General features: G+C 35.1%; 1 protein-coding gene and 1 long non-coding RNA gene across 3 annotated transcripts in view; one reads left to right on the plus strand and one right to left on the minus strand.

The window, feature by feature from the left end:
- Window positions 1–25,467, minus strand: part of LOC100890426 (guanylate cyclase soluble subunit beta-2) — a 70,722-nt gene that overhangs the window by 32,534 nt on the left and 12,721 nt on the right. For both annotated transcript variants that reach the window (XM_030981563.1, XM_030981564.1), the window contains exon 2: window positions 14,299–14,917. In XM_030981563.1, coding sequence (XP_030837423.1) covers window positions 14,299–14,301 — 3 coding nt within the window. In that variant the 5' untranslated portion in view covers window positions 14,302–14,917. The remainder of the gene's footprint in view (window positions 1–14,298; window positions 14,918–25,467) is intronic.
- LOC115922545 lies at window positions 22,840–24,804 on the plus strand. The gene is made up of 3 exons (XR_004063474.1): window positions 22,840–23,127; window positions 23,740–23,826; window positions 24,237–24,804. It is a non-coding gene; the product is annotated as an uncharacterized LOC115922545 (long non-coding RNA).

Consider the following 25,467-nt stretch of genomic DNA (forward strand, 5'->3'; position numbering starts at 1 on the left):
AATATCAAGGGTATTATGAGATAAAGATATGAGATTACGAGAATAGTAGATCATTGATTGTTTCAATGTTGTTGTTGGTTTTTTTTTTTACCAGATTATTAATTTCGCTGAAATTTAGTACTGTACAAGGCATTTTTTATTATCATCCCATGCTCACTGTTTCTCATGAGGTTGAATTTAGAAAAGGTTCGTATTGTCGGGGTCATCTCGTGACGAGTGGTTGGTAAACATCAAATATATATATACATTTTGTTTTACTATCATGTTGCATTTTTTTCTTTCCTTTTTCCTTTTTATTTGAAAAGAAAAGAAATAAGTTGTAAAAAGTATTACGAGTAATTCAATTTATTTTCATCTCTGTAGTATATTCCAGAAAAGACATTTAGTAGTATATTAATGTTTGTTATGCCTAGTTATTGTAATCTTATATTTTGCACTACATTATCTATGTTACACTTTAATTTTGGAACTTATTATCCAATGTTATTAAAATTTAGAATGTTTCTATTTGTTTGGATTTTAATCAACACAATTTTGATTTTAATTTGCATTTAATATTATACCTCCCCCTCACTGTTTCTGCAGACTTGCTGAACTATTCCATGATCTTATAATACTTACCTATATTATTTGTCTTAAAACAAAGAATATTTCGAGATAACTTTGTTTTATTAAACACCCCAAGATATAACGAACAGCTAGTAAAACATAAACCCTAATATACCCGTTATATTATCAATTTCGTTAATGTTAAGATCACGTGTTCTCTTTTCAATATATTTCATCACAACTGTAACTTTCAAATTTGGGAAATTTGTAAAATAAAATCCAACCGAACCTAAAGTAACAATAATAATTCAACATTATTGTTTATAAGATGATGGCGTGGATCCTAATCAAATGATTGGTTGAGAGTGTACACGTGATCAGGCATTATTTTGCCTCACACGTAATTTTGATAATGACCGGTCATTATCAAATGCTACTGACCGGTCATTAGTAAAATCATAAAACGTCATTTTATAAACATATAATACACGATCTTATAAAACAAATTATAAACATCATTTTGTTCGGGCATTAGTAAAATTACCCACAGTCGGTACCTTCGAAACAGTCCAAACACCCTCGGCTATCGCATCGGGCGTGTTAGACTGTTCCAAAGGTACCTTGTGTGGGTAATTCTTAGTAATGCCCTCAGTGCTGTGTATTATTTGTATAATAGCGCATAAAAGGTATAATTACTTTCGTGTTTTAATATCTAAATTAACAAGATTGTTTAATTTGTTTCTAATTTAAAAGGAATTAGCATCAAGCGTTTTATCAATTTAATTCACGTGCAATATGTAATGTGTAGGGAAATGGCTTACATGATTGGTAATATGTTACATTGTAATCGCGAAATAGCCGTCAATTAAACAGTTGTCAGGGTTGTATGCAAATCAAATATGACTAAGTTTCCATTCACCTCACGCTACCAATCACTTTCAATTATATCGCTTGGAACATGACCGCCACATCAAATGAAAACCAACATCCTGATAATTGTCATTTAAAGGGATTGGGTATCTTTGTCTCAGATTCTGAAACAAAATATTATTATCCTGGATTTAGCTCATGCGGCAATCATAATTAAAAATCTTTGGGGCAGTCAGGAACCCCATGACTTTTAAAAGCCGATCACCTGTCTGATTATCAAAATATTTATGATTGGAAATCGCAATTTAAAAAATCGCTTTCCCAACGGTTATAACACTTTAGTCTATTGGGTGAAATGAGTATGGTAAAACCGGTCACTCAAAGATTTTTACTTTTTTGAGGCACTTCATGATCATTTCGAAACGCAATTTGTTAGGGCTTCAATATTAAACCATATCACTGACACTGATAACATGTAGAATCTTGCATCTCAGATTTAACATTGTTTCAATTCAATTCAATTCAATTTATTTATGTTTCCAACATAACATTACAAATCAATTATAAACATTTACAACAAATGTAGAAGTACATATTGGAAACAGAGTGGTCCACTAAAAAGCGATGCTTGTACAAGTGTGAACACCTCAAATGAAATTTAGAAATTATGACTAATTAAATTTAACGATACCTTTAATACAATATCCCATGGTTGCTCAATATAGGTAACATTAGTGTGACCTTTGTGACTTTCAGTACGCTTGGGTTTGATCTAGCTGCTCATCAATTTCCAATCGAAAACCAATTGGCGCTTGATTGCTGCAATACCCACGATGCTAACAATCAGATTACCGTTTGCATATCATATTGTTTACTAGACTGAGTACAATGGAGTGCAAGTGTGGTTGAAGTAGTTTATTATTTCACTTCACAATTAATATCTTCATGACCATCCAGGACATAAATTCATGGCAAGAATTCATTATACTTCAATTATCTCCACCCGTGCCTTATTCCCACGTGATAAACGCGAATCAATCAATTCATGAATAGAATTAGACCACGGTATCATTGATGCGATTAAATGATATTGTTGACTTTTTTGCACGTCGCTAAGAAGACCGGTCATATTAGTTATATATATATATAGAGAGAGAGAGAGAGAGAGAGAGAGAGAGAGAGAGAGAGAGAGAGAGAGAGAGAGAAAGAGAGAGAGAGAGAGAGAGAGAGGGCGAGGGGAGAGTTGAGATAAGGTGAAAATGAGAGTATGTTAAAAGTACAGTTTTAGATTTTGTTTTGGTGACGTCAAGGGGAATAAATTCTCCTTGAATGCCTTAATTTAATTAATTACAAGTAAACAAGTGTAATAATCTCCTAACTGAAATTTTATATGCATCCCTCTGGTAAAGAAATGATATATACAAATAGATTCCAGTGTAGAAATGTATGCCAAGGCTGATCATACTCTTGACTTGACGACCCTTAACGGATAATTCTTTTAAATATATAGATCAAGTTCAATAACGTTGTCAACATCGAAAAAATAATATGAAATGAAATGATATAACAAATAATGTTTTTGAGCTGTGCCTTGTCTGTTAACAATTATCCTTGTCATGAATAACTAACAACCCTTGATTCAGTCAGTGAAAGTAATTAATATGATTTGCACGACAGATTTGATTGTCATTAAGGATTTAGGACATAGAAGGCCGATTGAATGATATCCATATACAGCACATATATGATGAGACAACAGGAACATCAATGGTAATTCATTACAACTGGTGTTCAAAACACGTGTGTGTATAATTTACATATACGATTGATCAAAGACTTGATATTTTGCTTTATTAAACAAAGTAAACGCTTAAATACCTAAATATAATTAATTTACGATAAACACATTTTGGAATTTACTTTTCATAATAACGCATGAATCCTATACAGACCTCTGCAAATAGAATCTCACTTTAGACCCCTATGTAGCCTCTTGTCGATGCCCTCGCGGTGTTGGAGTCTCTAAATTCTGGCGAGCGAAGCGAGTCAGAGAAACGCCTCGATTTATCTGACTCGCTTCGCTCTCCAGAATTTAGAGACTCCAACAGCGTGAGGGCATCGACAAGAGGCTTACCTCTTTGCCGTATACGGTGCTTCATTTTCTTACACAAAACTTTAATTTCGGCTTTGTTGTTGTTGTTGCTTTTAGTTTGTGCTCGCTTCTTCGTTTGTTTTAATAAATGCATTTTTTGCCCGTAATAGCATTGACGTTGCGATTAACTGCGCACCATCCTCAGTATCATCACAGCCGTACATGTACTCGATTAAAGAGGTTTCGAACCATTCTGATTTAGCGATATTTTAACCACACTGAGTGACAGTGACACACAATTCATTATACTTCAATTATATCCACCCGCCCCTTGGACCAACGTGATAAACGCGAATTAATCAACTCATGAATAGAATTAGACCACGTACGTATCATTGATGCGATTAAATGATTTTGTGCACGTCGTTAGGAAGACCGGTTATAATAGAGAGAGAGAGAGAGAGAGAGAGAGAGAGAGAGAGAGAGAGAGAGAGAGAGAGGAGAGAGAGAGGGGGGGGGAGTTGAGATAAAGGTGCGAGGGAGAGTATATTTATGTGTACGTATGCGCGCATTTGTGTCATCAATTTTGTTAGATACCAAAGTCTTTAAAAAATGATTCCCGACGAACTATCAAAGCCCGATTTGCTAGTCTATTGAAAGTATTTCTTATATTAGTTTACTTTGTTGTTTCGGTATTTCGAGAACGACATATATGTAATTCCACACGACAGTTATGAGGTTTACGAAGAAATGAAATTGACATTCATGATTACAGTTCAATTAGAGGAATGCGTCAGGATGTCTAGGTAAAAAAAATTAAAGCACGTATACTGATAAACCTGTAGATGCAACCCTTCAATCAATTGATCAAGTATTAATCACGGTGATAAGTGGTTTCCATAGGTCCCATAATGTAGACAATTGATTCACGCCATGATCACCATAATCCTGATAATTTGAAGTGAAGTACTCGTATAAAGCGAAATTACCGTTCTCATCAAAAGCTATAATACACCGCAAGGTCCGGGCTGGTATTCATGGAAACGATTAAATGCGTGGGAGACACAAAGCACACTTTTATCGTCATTGAGGTTCTACAATTAGGCCAACAAACAAAATTATTTGGTTGTCCTCCATTGCTTTTCTGGAGTAGGGGCGGGCGGGCGGATTTAAAAAAAAAAATTAAACTTCATTTTTTCTGGTGTCTTTTTTCTGGTGTCTTTTTTTTTAAAACATTTTTTTCCATTAAAAAAAAATCATTGGGATGTCAAGCATTTAAACAAACAAAGTCTATAAAACACTTTAATATGGTAAAAGACTAGTTTAATGTACAATGAATATCAAGACCAACACAGAAAGTATTTTTGGCTTTGAAATACAGCACCTTTTAAATCTCCATTGCACTACCTATAGCTACTTGCGCCCTCTATGCAGCAAACAATGCCTAATCGTTGACCATTGGTCCCTCACGCTCCTCTTTATCTTATGTTAACTGAGAGCTGATTTAATGAAATAACCACCTGTCTAGTGACTTTGCATGGTGGTCTAATCCCACCTGTAAACTAGTACAGATGGGCCTTAAAATGAGTTTAAGAATGCTCAGAACCTGCTTTAAATGAACGGCATTTTGACATAGAAAAAAAAATGGCAAGTTTAATAACTACTTAATTACGTACTGAAAAGACCAAACTGGCAACGGGACGCATTTCGTTCCTTGCAAATTATTCATAAAATGATACGTTTAGCATTTAAGATTACTACCCCCCCCCCCCCCCCAAAAAAAAAAAAAAAAAAAAAAAAACGAAAATGACGAGCGGGCGATCGAGGACAACCAAATGATTTTTTTTTGATTTTTTTTTTTGTTGTTGATTTATTTATTATTTTTTTTATTTATTTATTTATTTATTTATTTTATTTATTTATTTATTTATTTATTTATTTATTTATTTATTTATTTATTTTTTTTTTGGGGGGGGGGGCCTTATAGCGTTCAATTTGGTAGAGGAAAAACAAAATGAATGGAGAGATAGTAAAAGACACGGAGGGACAGACAGGAGGGATAGGCGAAGAAGGAATCACTGAAATTTTGAGGGTATATTGAATTCAACGAACATATCTGGGGGTCTTTGGAATGATCTGCCACTGTTTATTATTTTATTTTTCAACAACACATAAAATGTCACAGTCGAATCACAATTTGTTTTGGATAACAAAAACTCTCTGATCTATACTACTAACATGATATAGGAGGTGAATGATTCGAGCAGGGATGCTGTTACTAATATCTCTGATTCGGGAGAACTTCGAATACGAGTAATACGAGAGGATGTAAATGCGATTATTTTGGATAAACAATGCTATTTCAAAGTAACAGAAGTACATGTAATGCCATTTCTAATGAGCATAGGGATCAGGACTTGATGATAGCACCACAAGTTTAATAAAGTAGGGTTTACTGGGCAAAGCAGAAGGGTTTCTTGTCAGTGGATCCAAACCTGTAAAATGACCAAGTAATAGATCCGCATAATAACTATAAAGTAATACAAGCGATCACTAATAAACAGGATACAGTAATATGTCAAAGGTTATATACACTACAGGCGGTGGGCCCTGAAAGATAATACAGCGTAAACTCATACTTGAGGATGGTCTTGAACAAATCAATTGGTTTAGTTCTTAAAAGCGACAAGTGTTTGTTCAAGGCTTTTGTTCTTGTGATAGGCAATTGGTTTCGCTTCCAACCTGACGAATCATCATTATTGTAACACAGTTCTATAGTCCTCCGCAAGAGTAATCAACACGAATATACTGTGATAATGATATATGCATGTTTTAAGATTATCAATTTAAATCAAGAAGTAATTGTAAGTAACGTGGGATCGGCTTTGAAAACTAGAATAATGTCATTCTAAGAGCCCATCATCTGCTACAGTCTCTAATTTATCCTATTCTGTTTGCAATTTCTATTTCTTTTCTATCATGTTATCCTTATAATATGCAATATCATTGAGTAAATAATTGTATCAAATATACCAATTAAATTAATCTATATATAAGCTAGGTTATCTATTGTTATTTTTTTCTATGTCATGTTTTGTGCAGGATGTGAAATAAACGAACTTGAATCCAACTTGATAAATGAATTTTATTTCAATCCCTGTCATCATGAGCTTTAACGCCTTTATGTCATCGTTCTTGTAAAATCCGTCAAACGTGTCAACAGATCCCTTATTGGCTAGTCTTTTGCGTGAGTTGACCATGGTTATTGCTTCCAGAAAATCTCACCTATTATTAAAATAAATAGAATACGAGATTTTGCTCTGTAATTTCGTCCGTCTTGTCCAGTGTGTTTGCTCACAGTATTTGTGTTGCGGCCTCAATAATAATATTGTGCACTTGTGTACCTTCTTTATAAATCCTTCTTCCCTTTCTTTCTATCAATCTATCTATCATGGCTAGTTCATTCTTCGCTGTCTCCTTCACTATGCTATCTAAAGAAGATATCAAGTTATTACAAGGCAAAACATGTCTACTCTTACAATCAATACACTTTATGTTTAATACTCAAATCCTTATGAAAAATTCACGCAGCTCTAAGAATCAGATTATGCAATAATTAAAATTTTACGAGTTGGCCTAGAAACGACAAAAAAATCACAAATTAATTAATCAATGTAACCTTTTTTCCTGACGAAATGTGTTATTGCTTTAAATCTCTACAGTCTCCTTAGGGGGTAGGCGTACCCATTATACAACGTAAAATCTCAAAGCAAATCATTAACTAACAACATAATATGGTTTTAAAAACACATGACACAGGGTAGAAAATTAGTAAATTATTTAAACTCATTTAATATATTCATAAGCTATTTTAGCTGACATAGTTCATTAACGTAAGCACACCGGATATCAACTTCTTTTGTTCAAATGTGAGGGCACAATACACCCTTATATCAAAGAGTCCTTTTTAGCTGTAGCTGATGTTGCTGTTGCTTGTTTTTTAGATTTGATTTGTTTTGTGTTTGGCGAGATAAATTCGTTTCCTTTTTATCAAACAGATATAAATCTCATGTGATCACTCTGACACAGTTGTATTAGAGGGTCACGACTGCGTTTAATATATCACCTAAGTTGAAAGATCCCTTTAACATCAGGAACCTTACAAACTTAAGATCCCAATTTGACTGATCTTCAATAAATCAAGATATGAACTCACGAACAGTTTTGGGGTTAACCGCGGGAAGCCAATTTATTCAACCTTCGTAGAGTTGCATTGTCAAATAAAGCAGCCGAAGATATGTATGTTGGATATATTGAGCATTTAGGTGCGCTTTTTTAATGAATGAAAAGAATTCGCCTCATATTTACATGATCGATATATATGACAGAGTTGATGGCAGGTTTGATGGATAGTTTAGACTTGGAGATTCAGTCGCTATCGATCACTTTTATAAGGAATGTGGTTTTCCTCAGTCAGGTTTGATTTATTTTCTTCATGTCATCGTGGAATGATATTAGGTTCAACCGGATCCATGGTTTGTAGACTGTGTAGACTACATTTGTACATGTGCAGAGGCAAGGGCAGAAACATATTTCTAGTATTTAAAGAGCTGGTCATACAGTACATACAATTATGCTAGCATGGTTCAATGATCGAGGCCCGTTGCATATAAACTCGAAAAGAGAGTCTGAACTAGATTCTCGGCGACAGTTGCTTGCCTTGTGCAAAATTTCAGAATCATTGAAATTGTGAGTTAAGATTAAATATTTCCGGCTTTGGTAGATGGTATCATATTTGACTATTGTAAGTGGCTTATCATTGTATAATGCAGTCCAAAGCACCCTAAGAAAGAGGTTGAGGTTAAAAGCTACCTGATTACATTTGAGGTGTGGATATAAAAGATATATCATATATTAAATTCGTAGATTTTAAAGAATCGGGGAAATACAACCGCTATTTTTATTTGTTGTTAAAAACAAATTTTGGAAGCGTTTTTTTTTATAAAAGAAACAAACATAATTATTTTGACATTTTTCACACACTAAAAGAAAGTCTTTTCTAAATGGAACTATATGAATATTTTTCTTTTGTTTGATAGTTTATTTTACTTTCTCTTACCCTATCCTTCTTCTTTCCCTCCGCCTCAGTCTCTCCCCCCTCCCTTCTCTCTATCCCTCTCTCCCTCGTAGGATGCCATAAGCGATAATTTTGTACGATCCGAAAATATTACCTTATATCCTATATGCTATATTGTCATAAGCAAATCATCAATCTTTCGTTTAGGCCTTAATTTCTTATACCAAGGAACATAGTTAAACAAAATAAAATATATATTATATTGCTAATATCAGAAGGAAGCCTTGGACTGTATTTATGATTATCGTCCCTTTTACAAAGAAGAATTTCATTGTTCCATCCTCCATTTATTAAACATATGCTTAGTATCCCACTCCTTCTCTTCGGTTTTTCTTTATACGAACAATCATTTACAAATCAAAAGTATGATCATGACTTTTAATTTCCCTGTATTCAAAATAATGCAACAGACAAATGAAGATGAATTACAGCAATTAAAAATGTATTGTTCCTCAAAATCATATTGGCGGAAGAGTAACAATGAAGGACAAACTTTCAAAAGATAAGGAAATGCCCATAAATACACCCATAAATATTGCTTTTTTTCTCCTATATAAGTTCTTATATAGTCACAAAGAGAATTAATGAGATCATTGAGTAGTAAAGTTTGCTTTTTGTTTTAATGTTTTAGTTTGATTTGTTTCTTTGCTTGTTTTTATCTGCTCTTTGTGTGTGTGTGTGTTTTTTGTTTGTTTGTTTGTTGTTGTTTTTTTTTTGGGGGGGGGGCGGTAAGAGAAGTAAGAGAAGGCAAGCATGTCATCTGGTTATTTTGTTAAACTTCGTCATTCATATTCAGGATAAGGGCTCTCTTATTCGAGGCCATCTTCTCTCTTGAATTCATCAGGAATACATCCGTAATATCCGTGTTCATGAATACACGAATGAATGAGACTGAGATGAGTAAAGAGGTCTGACCTAAAAACATCAGATGCATGCATGGGAGCCGGTTTCATTCACCTGTCCAGGCAGTATTATACAAACATGGGTCAAGGGAATATAATAAGGTAAACCCATTCTGTAAGAATAAAAGAGCTTAGATTTGTTCATTCTTCATCATGTTCTTGTTGTTTTACTTTTATTCAGCTTTATCCATCTTATTAAACTGTCTTTTTTTTGTGCTAATCTTTAAATATTAATTTTTCTAAATTTGCCTTCTTTCTATTCAGTATGTATGCCTCACATCCCTTCCTTTCTCTATGTCTTTATGTATGTCTGTCTGTCTGCCTGCCTGTCTGTATGTCTGTCTCTGTATCTTTCTCTCTCTCTCTCTCTCTCTCTCTCTCTCTTTCCCTCTGTCCGTCTGTCTGCCCATCCCTCTCTGTCTCTCTTTCTCTCTCTTTCTTTCTCTCCCTCTTTTGTGTTACGATATTCTTTTAAATATTAACGAGTATCTTTTTCAAAATTTGACGATGCACATGGCAAAACATATTTAAAGAACTTCCACTTTAACATTTGAACTAACACTGTAAGCATACATCCTCAAATGTATGCAATAAATGCAACCCCTGAATCAATTTTAACTCCTCATCCATTCCATTGCCTCCATGTGAATCATCCGTCAGCCAGCCACTTATACATCCTAAATTCAAACCAACAACATAATCTGAATGCTATACACAATGATTTTGCACATCATTCAAGTCGACATCCCAAAACCAATATAACATTTTACATTGGCTGTCTGTCTGGACCGAGTTGAGAATGGATGTTTGTGGTTCATGGCTGAGGTTAGACCGTGGTAAGGATAGATCGGCTAAAGGATTCATGAATATTTTCTATTCAGGGTATTGGGTTGGTTTGGTTTGGTTTTATTTTCTGTATTATAACCTATTTCCATACATATGAATATAACAAAAATAATTATTAAGAATGAAGATGTCTGGATTGCTCCATTCAGAGCCATTATCATAATGACTGTGTTCATCCTAGGCCCAGATAATCGTGAACAATTTGTGAGAAATATAGTGTTGACTGAGCTATGAAATAGAGCTATAACTTGGAATAGCCAATGCCCTCATAATTTTGGAATATAACTTTTTGCATTCTTTGTCTTATGAAGCATAAATGATGTTTAACACGTTCAATGATGCAATGACGTTCCATATCATTATCCATGTAGTATGTATAGCATGGCATTTACAAGCTCTTGCAGCGCACTACAATATATCCATAGAGTTATTCAGCTTTACAAGTGATTATATTATTATTATATTATTATTGCAACACTCGAAACAAAATGTGATTCCTTACGCATTTATCGTCGCCTATAATTTACAATCTGAAAGTAATCATAGAAAGTAGACAGGTGTATATGATAACAACAACTATACTGATGTATAGACAAGGCTCGAAATTCTATTAATAGGTACAGGTTTTATCCTGCCCACACCTTTGAAATACATGTTTGTAGGATATGTTTGCATACTCGGGGTTAGAGTGGTGAAATGTGACGTCTATTTTTAGAATTTCTAAAAAAAAAAAATCTTCGTTTTCCGAAAGAGCATATAAAATAATGTCCAAATGTCGAAAACCAGTTAAAAAGGTTAAGTATTGGCTGAGATATGACCATATGAATGAAAAGATTCCCTATAGGAGCTCAGTCTTATATCGATCGCTCTGGCTCATATTCATAACTTTATGAACCAGATAGATATAACACTGAGTTCCTATAGGAAATCTTTTCATTCAGATGGTCATATCTCAGCCAATATTTAACATTTTCAACTGGTGTTCGACATTTGGACATTATGTTGTATGCTCTTTCGGAAAATGAAGAAAAAATTGAGAAGTTATAAGGATAGATTGTTGTGATGCCACAGCTTCGGTACTCTATTAACGTTAATGGTGACGCTATACACAGTACAAATACGAAGAAGAAGAAGAATTAAAATAGGTTAAGTAGATCCATTAAAGCAAATTGATTTGTAGGTTATGGAAGTGCTCTTAGCTCTTAGCATTAATGAAACATATGAACGCATATCCGTCAATGGCTATTAACAAATCGCCCATGCATTATAAATTAAATCTCGCTCGTTTTCCTTTGGGAATAACTTGTTGAAAGTACTGGGCAGTCAAACATCATACCGTTAATATCTCACTATTTGAACTGATATGATTTTCAAACGATCCCTCTACCAATTAAAGTCCATTAGCGCGTGTTGCTGATATGAAATGATAACAGACCATTTCATATCCTTCTTTGAATCTGAGATGCACGGCCCTACGTGTTATCAGTGTCTGTGATATGGTTAAATATTGAAGCCCTAAACAAAGTGCGCTTCAAAATGATCACGAAGTGCCTCGAAATATCAGACCGCTTTTACCATACTCATTTTCCCCATTAGACTGTAGTGGTATAACATTTCTAATTCCATTTATAGATATCTTGATAATCAGAAAAGCGATTGGCATGTAAAAGTCGTGGGATTCATGTATGACATAAAGGTGTAAAACTGTGATTGCAGCATGAGCTAAATCCAGTATTTTTTTAGAATCTGAGGCAAAGTTACCCAATCCCTTTAAGGATCATTTCGTTTTCGAGTTGAACCGATTTTAAATGATAGTGAAATTCAGTATAAAGCAGTTGTTGAATTACTCTATGCCAATCCTTTGAGTGTAAATTTTCATGTTAAACGAAGTGATGTTTAATATGACTCCTAAAAGAGTGGATTTTAACTCCTGAGGTGTTTCACAAAGATCCTAAGTCGAACTTAACCCTAATTTGAACTTAAAAATTATGAAGAGCCATTTGTAGCCTTAAAATAAAATATATTCAAAGGTGAAAATCCAAGTATTTTAGACTTTTTATCATTGATGACAGAACATATGAATAATTTTAATCAACATTTTATGCCTTTTAAAATAACTTTTACAAAATATTTTGATAGATGCTAACGGTTTTCCATAATTGTTAAGCCCAACTTAGAGATAATTTTAACTTAGGATAGTTGTGAAACACCCCCTAGACATTTAGAGACTTGTTCAGTATTGATTGACGGGGTTTATAGGAATGAGCAAGGTATCCTGTTACCTTCCCTATCTATATTGGGATAACATGATGTGATTAAATAATCATCCTCTTAATACACAAATGATCAAGATAAAAGAAAAGCGCTCCTAAAAATAGTGAATGTTTACCCCTGACTGGTATTGCTGAACTCTATAGCCTGCTTGTCCCTGTGCCAAATTGAAATACCTGTATTTACATAGCCATCATGAAGATGTACATGATCCGTTGCTCTATCACTTTCTACTCGTTTTCTCTTCTATTTAATCATTATTCACCTTTTGATACCACTGTGAGTCATACTGTGTCTCTTTGTCCGTTAATCAAGAATGCGACTAATGGGTCATGAAGGCTGTAATGACGATTTCACTCTCACAACATTCAGGTTTGTTAGGTTATTTAGAAATGGAGTAATGAGGTTATGAGCTATAACTACCTGCTATATCACTAAATCAAACAAATGAGCCTGTAACATGATAGATGTTGTTGTCATGGTTATACAATGCGAGCACCTACCCAAAGCAAATCACCTCGTACTCGCTCCGTCTGTATTATCTAATGAATCTGAAGATGACATACAACATGTACTATGGTACTCGAAGTTTGCTTTTATGGGGTGGCTCCATTTAGGTACATTAACATTTGTTAAACTACAGTAATAGTGATAATGATAATAGCCTATATGAGATTTGTAAGGCGTCGAATCCACTTACAATCATATGATTAATTTAAGAATGGTCTCTTCCAGGCTTTTTGTTATTCGTCTTCGTCGACTTATTCTTCTTTTTCTTCTTGTTCTTCTTCCTCTTCTTCCTCTTCTTCTTCTTCTTCTACTTATTATTAATATTGTTATTCTTCTTATCCTTCTTCTTCTACCCTTCCTTTGTTTTGCTTCCTTTTATTAAAGACTTATGTTTGTATTATTATTAATGTGATGTAATTAGTATTGTATTCGTTCTTTCATTGCTGAAATACTCTATTATCTTATTATTAATGTTGAATTTAAAAGAGCACTGAATGACAGCCCTTCAGTGGAAAAAATGGCGATCAAATACTCCATCCATTTTTTAGTAAAGAAATCATTGCCTGGGAGAACATGAAATTCTTGAATTTTAAACTTCCCACAAAATTGTTTTTGATTTACTATTGAGTATTTCTTTAGAAAATGCAAGTCAATAATAACCTCGAGACGTATAGATATATAAGCGAATTTAAAATCATGTTAAACTTGCATGAATTTGTACATTCAAGGCTGTCATTGTATCCTTTCTTTTAAATGGCTACTTTGATGGCTAGACATACAATTAAAGGATATATATCGCATGTGATTTCCCATCTTAAATACGATAAAGACGACGGTGAATTTGTACACTAGTAATTAGATGCACAAATATGGTAATAGTCAGAGGAAGATAGTAAAAAAGAGAAAAAGGAGACAAATACCCTGTGTTACTTTAAATCATGATGCTCTTTTCTCCTCATCTTCTTCCTTTAAAAGTATTTTTTTGTTCTTCAAAAGCGAGCCCCAAACTTTGCGTCAGGTTTTAATCGTGAGTTTCTTTTCATTTTTTCCTAAATATGAATAGCACGGACCTAAATGCTTTAGGGGCTTAACAATTCAAGATTCAATTTTGTTTGACTTACCATGTCGGCTTTGCTTTGCTCCTCTTCGTCAAATCATGAATCCCTAGAATACAATCAGTCCAGACGGCGACACTGCGGCGGGAGAAACACGGTAGAATAAGGGCATGAGGCACTGCTGGGTAGTCGTCTGCTACGGCACACATACAACAATCACCGCTCTCGAAAATTAAATTCTCGATTCATCTACTTTTATGGTTTCTTCTTTCTCATCCAATGTCACCCTATCTTGGGCAATGTAATTTTAGAGCAAACAACAATGTCTTTAAACGGGTGCTTGCTTTGGCTTTATTATTTATGCGAGTTTATTAAATGAATTGGCGCTGAGCACACGTCGTGGTCGAAATCAGAACTCATTCAATTCCGCAGCACATTCTGAACTAATAGCGCATCGTCCGGTGCGTGCCAGAGACTGAGTAACGATGTCGTTTATAAATTGGACGAAGTCGTAGAATGCAGTTATTTCCAGGGGATTGTTGGTTGTTGGTTGTCGATGTTGCTATGCCGATGACCTGGGATGTCGTGTTGGTATAATGAAGGCACTCTAATGCGGTTGGTCGAATCTTTGGTCGAGATGAGCTTGATTAACTTTCCTTTGCATTCTGCGTCACGGCGAAGTTTTCTGTGAATAGAAACAACAAAACACATTCCATGACAACCTGGATATAAATAATTTTAAATTAACGGTATCCACATCTGAATGACAGTGGCATCAACTTTCATAACCAAATGTGTTCGCTTGTAAGTTACGATTGATATGTAGTCTAAAGAAAGAAAATAACTCACTACACTTAAAACAGTTATTAAAATATTTAACTCAGTTGCCTTTCTCAAATAAACGGCTATCCAATTTTTCAATTCGCCTCTTCAGAACCAGAAGGACGTTAAATGTTAGTTGAAGTAAATGAGTTAACGCCCTTCTCGCTCCGTACATAAAATGTTGTATATTTCATTTCGCTTGAGGTGTCTCATTTACGTGTCCCTGAAATTCTCATCTGAATTGTTGCAAATACAGACCATAATTAACGTAAGCACACACCCCCCCCCCCCAAAAAAAAAGTCGAGCTTAATTTAGATTAGCGGTTAGTGACCGGTAAGAGATAGATACATTTTTGACGAATTCGTCTAAATCTTAATGAACAAAACCATATCGTCTTATATGCTTTGCTTAAGTTTTTGTCCAATGGGGGAATCGCCTTTCTTTTACATTGTTCTACGTGCGTTTTGCTTTTTAATCACTGCTGTAAACTAGTCAAGATATTTAATGAAACCGTTCCAAACCTACCCGAGATCGCTTTTTAGCGAATCTTAAATCGCTAAACAACCCTATCATGACCACATCGTATGGACACGGAGTTGAATTAAATTGAATTGAATTTATTAACAATGTTTTCCCTCTCAACGGTACAATGTAAAACACAATGTATATATCAATCATATGCGTAACAATTATTTCAACATTGTATACAGTAAATAATTCAGATAACAGAAAGAGGCGAAAACCCGAAAAAGCATAGCTTTTGTTTGGGACCGCCCATATTATAAAGTTAACACAAGTTACTGAGAGAACAATTTTGATATTATTATGAAAATTACATTTTGTATAACAGAACGGCTATAGCAAAGAAAATATAATAAATTGAGGAAAAACTGAGAAGAGAATTAAGTAATCATATTCACTTATAAAGAGAAAGTTAACTCAATTGCATATTCCAAGCCCTCTTGGACTGTGCATGATTGTGTTACATCATACAAATGACAAAGTACTACTACTACTACAATACTGAAATAGACAGTGCGTACATATCATTAAAAACAAGCAAAACTAACAAAAACAACAGTAGCTTCATCGGACAACACTGTCCTGTGGAATATAGAGATGGTACCTAGCAACAGCTGAGGCGTGTACGTAAGCGATCGAAATAAATAAATGGTCATACAAACATGTTATTGACTTGTACAAGAAGTCACTTTCACACAAGTCATTTCCATGTAACGTTAAATAAAATTTGTCGTACATACATAGCGATATTCGGTATGCCCATCCCCTCCCACCCCCCCCCCCCCCCCAAAAAAAAAATATATATATATCTCATAATTGCCGACACAGTTTGATAAGCATGTCAACAAAATCTTAAAAGAAAACATGAAAAAAATGAGAATACAAAAATCGTTATGCTCATTTACATTTTTTTCCCCTGCATTTTAAAAGTAGGAGTGGGGAATTGTTTCCAGTTTGTTTGAATTTTAGTTTTTTAGGTTTTGCTTTTGTACATGACCTGTTTTCCGTTTTTGTCATCGCATGAGTTTTTGTTGTTTTGTTTATTTTTATTCTTATTATTTGTCCATCCTTCCATCGTTCGTTTGAGCGGTAATCTATGATGAATCTGCATTCTGTAGATCCATCACGTTGTGTGTCATATTGTGCATCTGCTCAGTTGCTCAGCCTAGATGATTAATGGCAACACTATTCAATGGGCGCCGACACATATCGATTAGAAATCATATCGCGGTCAGTCCTCATCATCATTCTCGAATATCAGTCAAATGGTTCACTGTTTCACAAGCTATGTCTCTTACTCTCTTTCTCTCTCTTTCCCTCTCTCTCTCTCCCTCTGTTTTCTCTAGTTATCTTCTGCTCTCTCTCTCTCTCTCTCTCTCTCTCTCTTTCTCACCCTCTATTCATTCTCTCTTCTCTCTCTCTCTCTCTCTCTCTCTCTCTCTCTCTCTCTCTCTCTCTCTATATATATATATCTTTTCTGTATTTCTCTCTTCTTTCTCCACTCCTCTTTCTGCCCTCTCCCCCTCTAATTCATAATCCCATATTATTACCCCAGCATTGCCAGGTACCAACTTGGGTGGAGAGTGTCACGTGGGGATTAATGTATATCCAAAGACGTATGGCATACCCGAGTGCCAGGCTGGGATTCGAACCCTCAACTCTTGATTCGAGTGAGTCAAATGAATGGCCCACTATACGACCTCCGAACCTCCATGCACGACAACCCTCTGACCATGTGAATCATGCCTCCATGTGTAAACTGATTATTCAATTAAATTCAATTTAATTCATTTTATTTGAATTATATATCCAGCAAACTTCTATTCATATGTAATTAGACAATATTTTTAGTTCATGGTGTGTAATGCCGATTTATTTCCTCTCCTCAACGCTTCCGTTTTCCCTCACAATGACTATTCTTGCCTCCTCTGAAGTTAGTTCTGACTGAGCTAGGAAGTTAACCAACACGTTTTAAAGTATACATTTTATAGTTGATGATTTACTCTTAACTTCACACAGTGCAGGTGTAACCTTTCCAGCACGACAGGTTTAGATACAATGTTTGGAAGGTCCCTTTTCTGATTCAATCTCTATTTATATGTCTACATTTGTTAGGAATAGTGCTACAGATTCATTTAAAGAGCTCGCTAGAATTTATGGTGACTTTCACAACGTGTGACTATGAAGTAAACATATTAAACAGTTAAATTCTAGCTTCCGGTTGGTTCTGCAGGGTGTTCATGGCGACTGTATTAATGAAAAGGCGCAATGTTACCCATTTGAGTGGATCAAATTAATTCAGAAACAAGTATTTTCAGAACAATAAAAAAAAATGTAAAATCTGAAATATATATAGTTTGACCTTATACATCTTGTACAAATGCAACTCTTACCATTATGCTTTTGTTACTTTTATTTTCGTATACAATTATTATGGATGTAGTTACTTTATTTTGTCTATTATTTGGTAAAGAAATTACTTCAGCAGTTCTACTTATCTCTTTGAAATACATGTGTTAGTACTCGGCTATTCATCCACCAACTTAATGATTCGACAACCATGCCCACCCCCACCCCCTCCTCCCCCCCCCCCTTCCCACTGTGCTTTTGATTTCCAATTGTCTTAGTAATAAACACTTTATATATCATTTACAGGGCAACCTGGAATTACTTCGCCCAGAGTGCGATCGTGATGCTATTTGAACTTAGTCGTAAACAAATCCTTCCTCCTCAATTCATACCGACAAAACCGATACAAGACCGACGATAGACCAAACAATTACCCTCAAATGGCCTCAATAGCAAAAATGTAGACGGATATCGGTTAGTTTGGAGTCGGTTTGACGGTTTGACCGAGGTAGAAGGCACGCGAAACACTATTTGCGGCGGTGTCATGTTAAAGATTCTTCACAGAGTGCTTGAATACGTCATATGATACAACAAGGTCTCATAAATTGTCTTGATTGTTTTACACATTAAGGGTGAGATTTTAAATCCAATTTTTAAAGAAAAATCCCCCATGCTGGGGTAGTAGACGTAAGTCTCTAAGGGATAGAAATACAGTGGTTTCCATCATGATATGCATGTTTATGCCTGGATACCAAATCCCTTTTTTTCTTCAAATCAACGTGTCATGAAAACACAAGGAATCAATAAATTCTCAAACTATATATTTCAATCGATTGTATGCTGTCATTTTCCAGAAGAAAAACCTAGCTTGAGTGACTTTGGTCCATCTATCTCCCTCCTTCCTTCCATATGAATTCGAAAATGTTCACATGATCTCTTTCGAGTGTACCAAGACTTCGTTACTGATCTCTCACTCTCCTCCCCCCTCTCCCCCCCCCCCCCCCTCTCTCTCTCTCTCCCTCTCTCTCTCTCTCTCCCTCTCTCTCCTTCTCAGGCTCTATCCCTTCCTCTTTCTTTCCCTCTCACTCTCTCTCTCACTCTCTCTCTCTCTCTCTTTTCCTCTCTCTCACTCTCCATCTCCCACCCGCTGCATTTATCCCCTACCCCTACCCCCCCCCCCCCTCGATCAGAATCTTCGGAATTATACAATAATTATGTAATGGAGCGTTTAATAAAGGCCTAATGAAATTTGTAAAGATCACTACCTGTTGCTACTTTCGTTAAAAAATAACAAATAAATCACAACATTTTAAATTCAAAATTAAGCTACTCTGAGTCGGAACGAGAGAAACCTCTTACCTGCACCCCATCCCCGGACACTTATCTGCACCCCATCCTCTGACACTTATCTGCACCCCATCCTCAGACACTTATCCCATCCCAAACAAATAGATAAACACGCCATCGCTTTGAGACATGGCAGTTAAGACTGGAGAAGGCACATGATGTAAACACAGCGTTCTTCGGATCATTGACATTCAACTAAACATTTACAGTTTCTAAAAAGAGATCTTCGGTTTGTATGATAATAAACACACCCCTCATGTTAAATATATCCATCTACACGATGTCAAATTGAGTGACTGGTATATCTTCTATGTTACATGAAAAGGCATTGTGAGAAACATTAACTCTTGAATAAAAAAATAAATAAAAAAAACATGCATGGTTATGAACCTGTGTTAATGATGTACATGTATGCTGTAAAAGTTTGAGATTGTGATGAAAGAATTAATAAAACAAGACTTCAAAAAGAAGAAAAAACGTGAGGAAATGTGAAAAGAAGATATGCGATAAGCAGAAGCCAGATCATATTATATATCTTTCGAAAAGAAACGGAATTCATATGAGAAATCTCTGAAAAGGAAGCCTTAAAATGATCCAAGATGATGCAGAATCTCTGGTGGAACCTTAATTAAATTCGATTGACAACAGGCAACTTGTGTTGCAGTTAACCAATCGACTGAATCAGTCACGACAGTATTTATGTTCGCAAAACTGCTAATTACCATAATGAGTACTGTAAATATTAGTCACATAACCTCATATCAGAACTACCTTGAACATATTGAATGCATTTTCATCACATCGTAATCAATTTAAAGAAACACTCTTTGTCGACGAAATTTTGTGTTCGGAATAATCAAAATAAATGCAGTAAAATCGAACTTCAACATGTTTGAAAGGCCTGCTCTTAAAATGTATTTTGTTAGAAGAGATGTCACTCTTGCTGGGGCTGGCTTAATATTATCTTACATTTTCGCCTTACAAGACAACTCATTGTATCAGTTAGCATATGTCTTTTTTCTAACATCCTTATTTAATGCAATGTAATGGTATGTCTCTATATTGATAAGGTGATATGATGTCGACTCGTGGGGGTAACTCAAAACGACATCGGTCGATTATGACATGATCATGATGATCTCATGGATTTACAGGAAAATGTCATCTAGGATTTGCCTATAACGTGAAGCTTTACCTCATTCTTTATGTGCGGAAGACAAAGTGTTTTTTTTTTATAGAAATGTATCCGGTGTTACTCCTTTCCTCCCCACCAGCTAACTAATGGACTCTCAGATGAATACAGGGAACAGCCCGTTCCTGTAGTCAACATATTTCGGAGAATGTACCTGCTTTAAATCATATGGGGACATAGAATAAATGAACGCTTTGGAATTAACAAAAAAATAAATTTAAGAATTGAAATTCCACGAATGGGATTTCATAAATGGGAATTTCAAAGTATGTCAAAATTAGCGATTGTATTTCATTTTGTTGATGTGTTTTTTTACACATCATTAACTGATTCCTCTAAAAAAGCGCGTAGCCTCATACTGCAGCTCTCTAATGTCAACAAAATTAAATACATCAATGGACAGGCTATAGAGCTTAAATAATGATCATAAGTCTGCTAAAATGCATATTAGAATGCTTGAAATAAGGTCAAATGAAGCCATCTTTTGTCCCATCTTCACTTTTCATCCGAAGATTCTCAAAGAGCTCCTCAAGTATCATCTTGATTTCACCTCAGATATCACGTGACTTCCTCTGAGACGTCATCGATAACAGAACACGTGTTGAGCTTGTAAACTGTACGGATGCCAGTCTGCTAGGTGAGGAGCTTACCAATAAGGGAAGGGGTGAAAGGATGCGGGGAGCATTTCATCTCACAAATTCATGTCTTTCTAACTCTCTTGTATTTCCTTTGTCTTCATATCAAGGGCGCTGTTGTTGCTGCTACCGCAGAGCCATCTATACACAGAGTTTGGCCAACCCGGTTTGAGTTGGACACAATATGGCGACTACTGCTTTGTTGGGCAACCACCAACCAAAGGAATATACGCCATGTTGTACCCAGTGAAACCAAGTTGACCAAACTCTGTATATAAATAGCCCTGTGCTACCACTATCACTACTTTTGTACTCTACAATGTTTCACTTTTTCAACTGTTTTGATAGCGCTTTGAGTCTTCATTGGTGTATCAATCTCCATTCGTTGAAATTGTATAAGGAAACAAATTTGACATTGTCGGAATTTGTGTAGTGGGTGGTATTACATCAGTTGGATATACAATATACAATATACATTTTCCCCGCCTTCCTCTCTGGTATGGATCTGGGGGGTGTTTCATCAACTAAAATCGATTTCGATTTTAAAAATCAATTTTAAGGCCGAATCAGTTTTAGCTTAAAACCGATACGTGTGAGCTGTTTCATCAAATCGATTTTAAGCTAAAATAGATTTTTAGGTGTCTGCAATCAAGGCTAGTCAATTTGGGGTAAATCGATCACAAAATTGCTTGCTAAACTACTGCCAGAGAGTCCTTGAAAAAGTAAGTAAATTCCGTTTTTCTTTCAAAATATTAATTCTGTTGATAAAAAATCTTTTATTTTGGAAGAAGAAAAGTGTTCCTGTCATTTTTATAGAATTACATTTGTGTATAACTGAACAAAACTTTAGATAGATCTAATATCAATTGATATCACCCCCAACTGGGCTAAAAAGTGGACGAATTGCACTGGTTCAATCATTTCAGTCCCATTCATATAAATTCATGCAGGTTCAATAGGAATTTTCTACCGACGGTTAGGGCAGGTACACACTCATTAATCTAGTTTATTCTTGCAGTAGTCTTGGGGTTATATACAATATACTAGGCCTACTAGTTGATCTGGGCCTCTATTCTAGGGCCTAGATCTAGGCCTAGATCTAGGCCTAGATCTAGGCCTAGACCTAGATCTAGTCTATCTAAAATCAAAAATCAACGGGATCATTGTTTTGATGTTAATATTTTATGAAGAAGAAGATTAGTCTGGACTCTAGAGAGTAGATGGTCTAGAGTGTTGCTGTTAGACCCAAGTTACATTTAGATCTAGTCTAGATGTAGACCTCTAGACTCTAGATTTAGTCTAGATCTAGGTCTAGATCTAAGTTCTCGGCCTAGATCTAGATCTACTTGATAATGATACTTGATACTAGATCTAGGGAAGATGTAGACCTAGCCTCTCTAACGTACTACTAGGTCTAGATCTAAGGCTCTAGCATACTTCAGTCTGCAGCTCTCTTCTGCTGGACTAGTCCTACTCCTAGATGTGGACCTAGAATCTAGTCTAGACTAGAGCCGAGGTCTACTGGGAGTTACTCAGTTGGGTCTAGATCTAGTCTACTATAGACTCTACCTAGCACTACAGTAACAAGTTGGATTGTAGACTAGTCTAGTAGGCCTAGGTCCAGGCATATTAATATTAAAATTAGGTCGAGATCTATTACTCAGTAGACTATTAGTATTAGGGTCACTAGATCTAAGCCTTAGGCTCCCTATATTGATTTTTTATTCTTTCTTAATTTAATTTTTCTTTTAAGAGGCAGACTCAAAGATGGAGTGGACCTCAAGACTCAAAAGTTCTCTTCTGCCGTGTCTCTACTCTCTACAGTCTTGGACTTCTCATTCTACTACTAATTTCTACCTCGGCCTCTGGCTCAATAAGGAAAGGGTTTGGATATGCAGAATGTACTCAAACTCAATGTATAGGTGTACAGCTATAGACTCTAGACTAGATCCTACTGTGCTAAGCGGCCCTGTGAAGTGATCTTTTTACTAGTAAAAATTGCACACCAATATTTAAACAAGTGAAAGGTAAGTTTTTTTGTGTGTGGTTCTTCTAGACCTAGACCCTACATATAAATAAATTAATAACTTGTTGTTGAGGGTGTAATCTTGTTTTTCATTACATTTTCTACGTACAATCACAAACTGATAAATCCATGTAAGGAGAAGTCAACCATGGCATGTCTAAATCAAAGATAAATGACTACGTCAGCCAGACTGATAAATATTGTACAAATAATAGGGCAGCAATTAATGTATAAAAATGTGATTGAACAAATTGTTATGAGCATATATGTATGATGTAGACCTAAGCTGTTTGTTATTTACCAGCTGAGGTATATCTTTCCCTTTTACTCACGACAGGGGAATGTTCATTGATTCTGTGTACAACATTGTTTGGTTCAAGAGTAGGGTAACCGAGATCAAGATTAGACTCCATAGTCAATCTTGCAAATGTCTAAAACTTTCAATGTGGTTGGTAACAATGTGTGGGACCAAATTCATGTAAATTGCTATTGTAATTACTGATAAAAATGTACTGATGTTCTGTTGAACACATTAGATACAATGACAAATATTTTTCTGGAAAATAGATGTGCTCTCTTCATCACAATTATGTATCTCTGTTTTAAATCTCAGGTTGCAAAATAAAGAGCTATGGCATCTTCATGTACTGCTAGTTCATGACATATGGACTTTTATTGTCCATCTCTTCAAATTGAAAAGGTAAGCAGTATCAATTACCATGATTGGTCTTATCAGCATGTTCTGTGCCTGCCATTGTTGTCATACCTCTACAGCAGTCATTAAAAATGAAAAGACATTAGTCAGTACATTTTTCATAATCCTTGTAAGAAGTCTTAAACCCATCTTAACCATTCTGTTGTATAAAAAGTACACAAATGGTTATGAAAGGATTTTTCTTCTCCAAAGCAAACAATCATTTATCTTCTATAACTAAAACTACTTTTGTCTCAAATTTTTTAAAGAATATTTTGTATTCTTCTTCTTTATTTATTTAGCAATTAAAGTATTTGAAATAAGCATGAATACAAAAGTTGAAGATGGGTTGAAAAATTGCACTAGTATTTACTAATTGATTCATTTTTTTCCATAACTTTAAATTCTGATTCTAGACTGCAGAGCCTGAATTACCTGCAACGTTATGCTTCCTATGAAACATCAGCCAGCCCACAGATAGAAGCTCCCTTTTCCAGCTTTAAGCAAGAGAGACCACAATGAGACACAGATCTTGATATCATGGACTGGTCACTTTTACAACCAACACTATTTGTAAAATAAGATTTACAAATTAATTCCTAAGCTATTTCAAAGCTGATAGAAAAGAATTGATGATTAATTTCATATAGACAAACTATTGTATCAAGAAAATCACATTCTCACCGACTGCGTGACCTAGCTAGATGACAATGTATATCATCCATAGATTAACAAACATACGAGTAACAGAAATATTTGTGACAAGTATTACTCTTTTAATCTCCTTAAAAGTAACTCGAATAGAGAGTGGCAGATATCAGCTGCAGTAGTTTTAACAACTGGCTGATACTTTCATTGTAGCACTTTCATTTATGTCTTTTAAAATGTTCTTATTGTATCCCTTGAATGTATTTGCTATGCTCATCATTTACAAAACGTAGATTTCATTCATTAAAGCATAAGCATATTGATTAGACATTAAAATCTGTGTTAATTTTATTTTGTATGTATTTTTTGTCTTTTAAGAAGATAAAAAGGGGGGGGGGGGGTGAATAGATGACATTGTACGCTAGCGCATGGTGATAATTATTACATGATGATAAAGGGCAATGATGTTATTCAATAATGGTGTGTTTGTTTGCTGGTGAGTATTCAAATATCCCAGTAATGATCTTGTTATAAGTTAGTGTTTATTTATTCATTTTTGTTCTTTTTTTTATTTTTGTGTGGGAAGGGGGGGGGGGTGTTTTATATGAAGAAACAAAATTACTTTGAAAGGTGCGGCAAGCTAAGCGTTGTGATGGGAGTGTCATTTTATTTTAATGAAAGAGAGAGAGAGAAAATGAACGGAATAAGGACACATAATTTTAAGCACATATGGTTAAACAAATATAGAAAAGGGGGCACATAACAAAATGGAAAAGGGGCACTTCTAAGAAGAAAACATAAGAAGTTATTAGAAATAACATGAGGAAATTAAAAACAAAGAGAAACGGGACAAACTACATAAAGGAAAAGTGCACTTTTAATAAACAAAAAGGGTTGTTAATCCGATGTAAAAGGGGCACTTTAACCCTATCTAGCATGGGTTATTTTGAAACTGCATAGCCTGGGGGCACTTCTAAGCAGTGACAGATGTAGGGAGCC

This window comes from Strongylocentrotus purpuratus, unplaced genomic scaffold (assembly GCF_000002235.5).
Source record: "Strongylocentrotus purpuratus isolate Spur 01 unplaced genomic scaffold, Spur_5.0 spur5_scaffold_12, whole genome shotgun sequence".
NCBI classification, from domain to species: domain Eukaryota; kingdom Metazoa; phylum Echinodermata; class Echinoidea; order Camarodonta; family Strongylocentrotidae; genus Strongylocentrotus; species Strongylocentrotus purpuratus.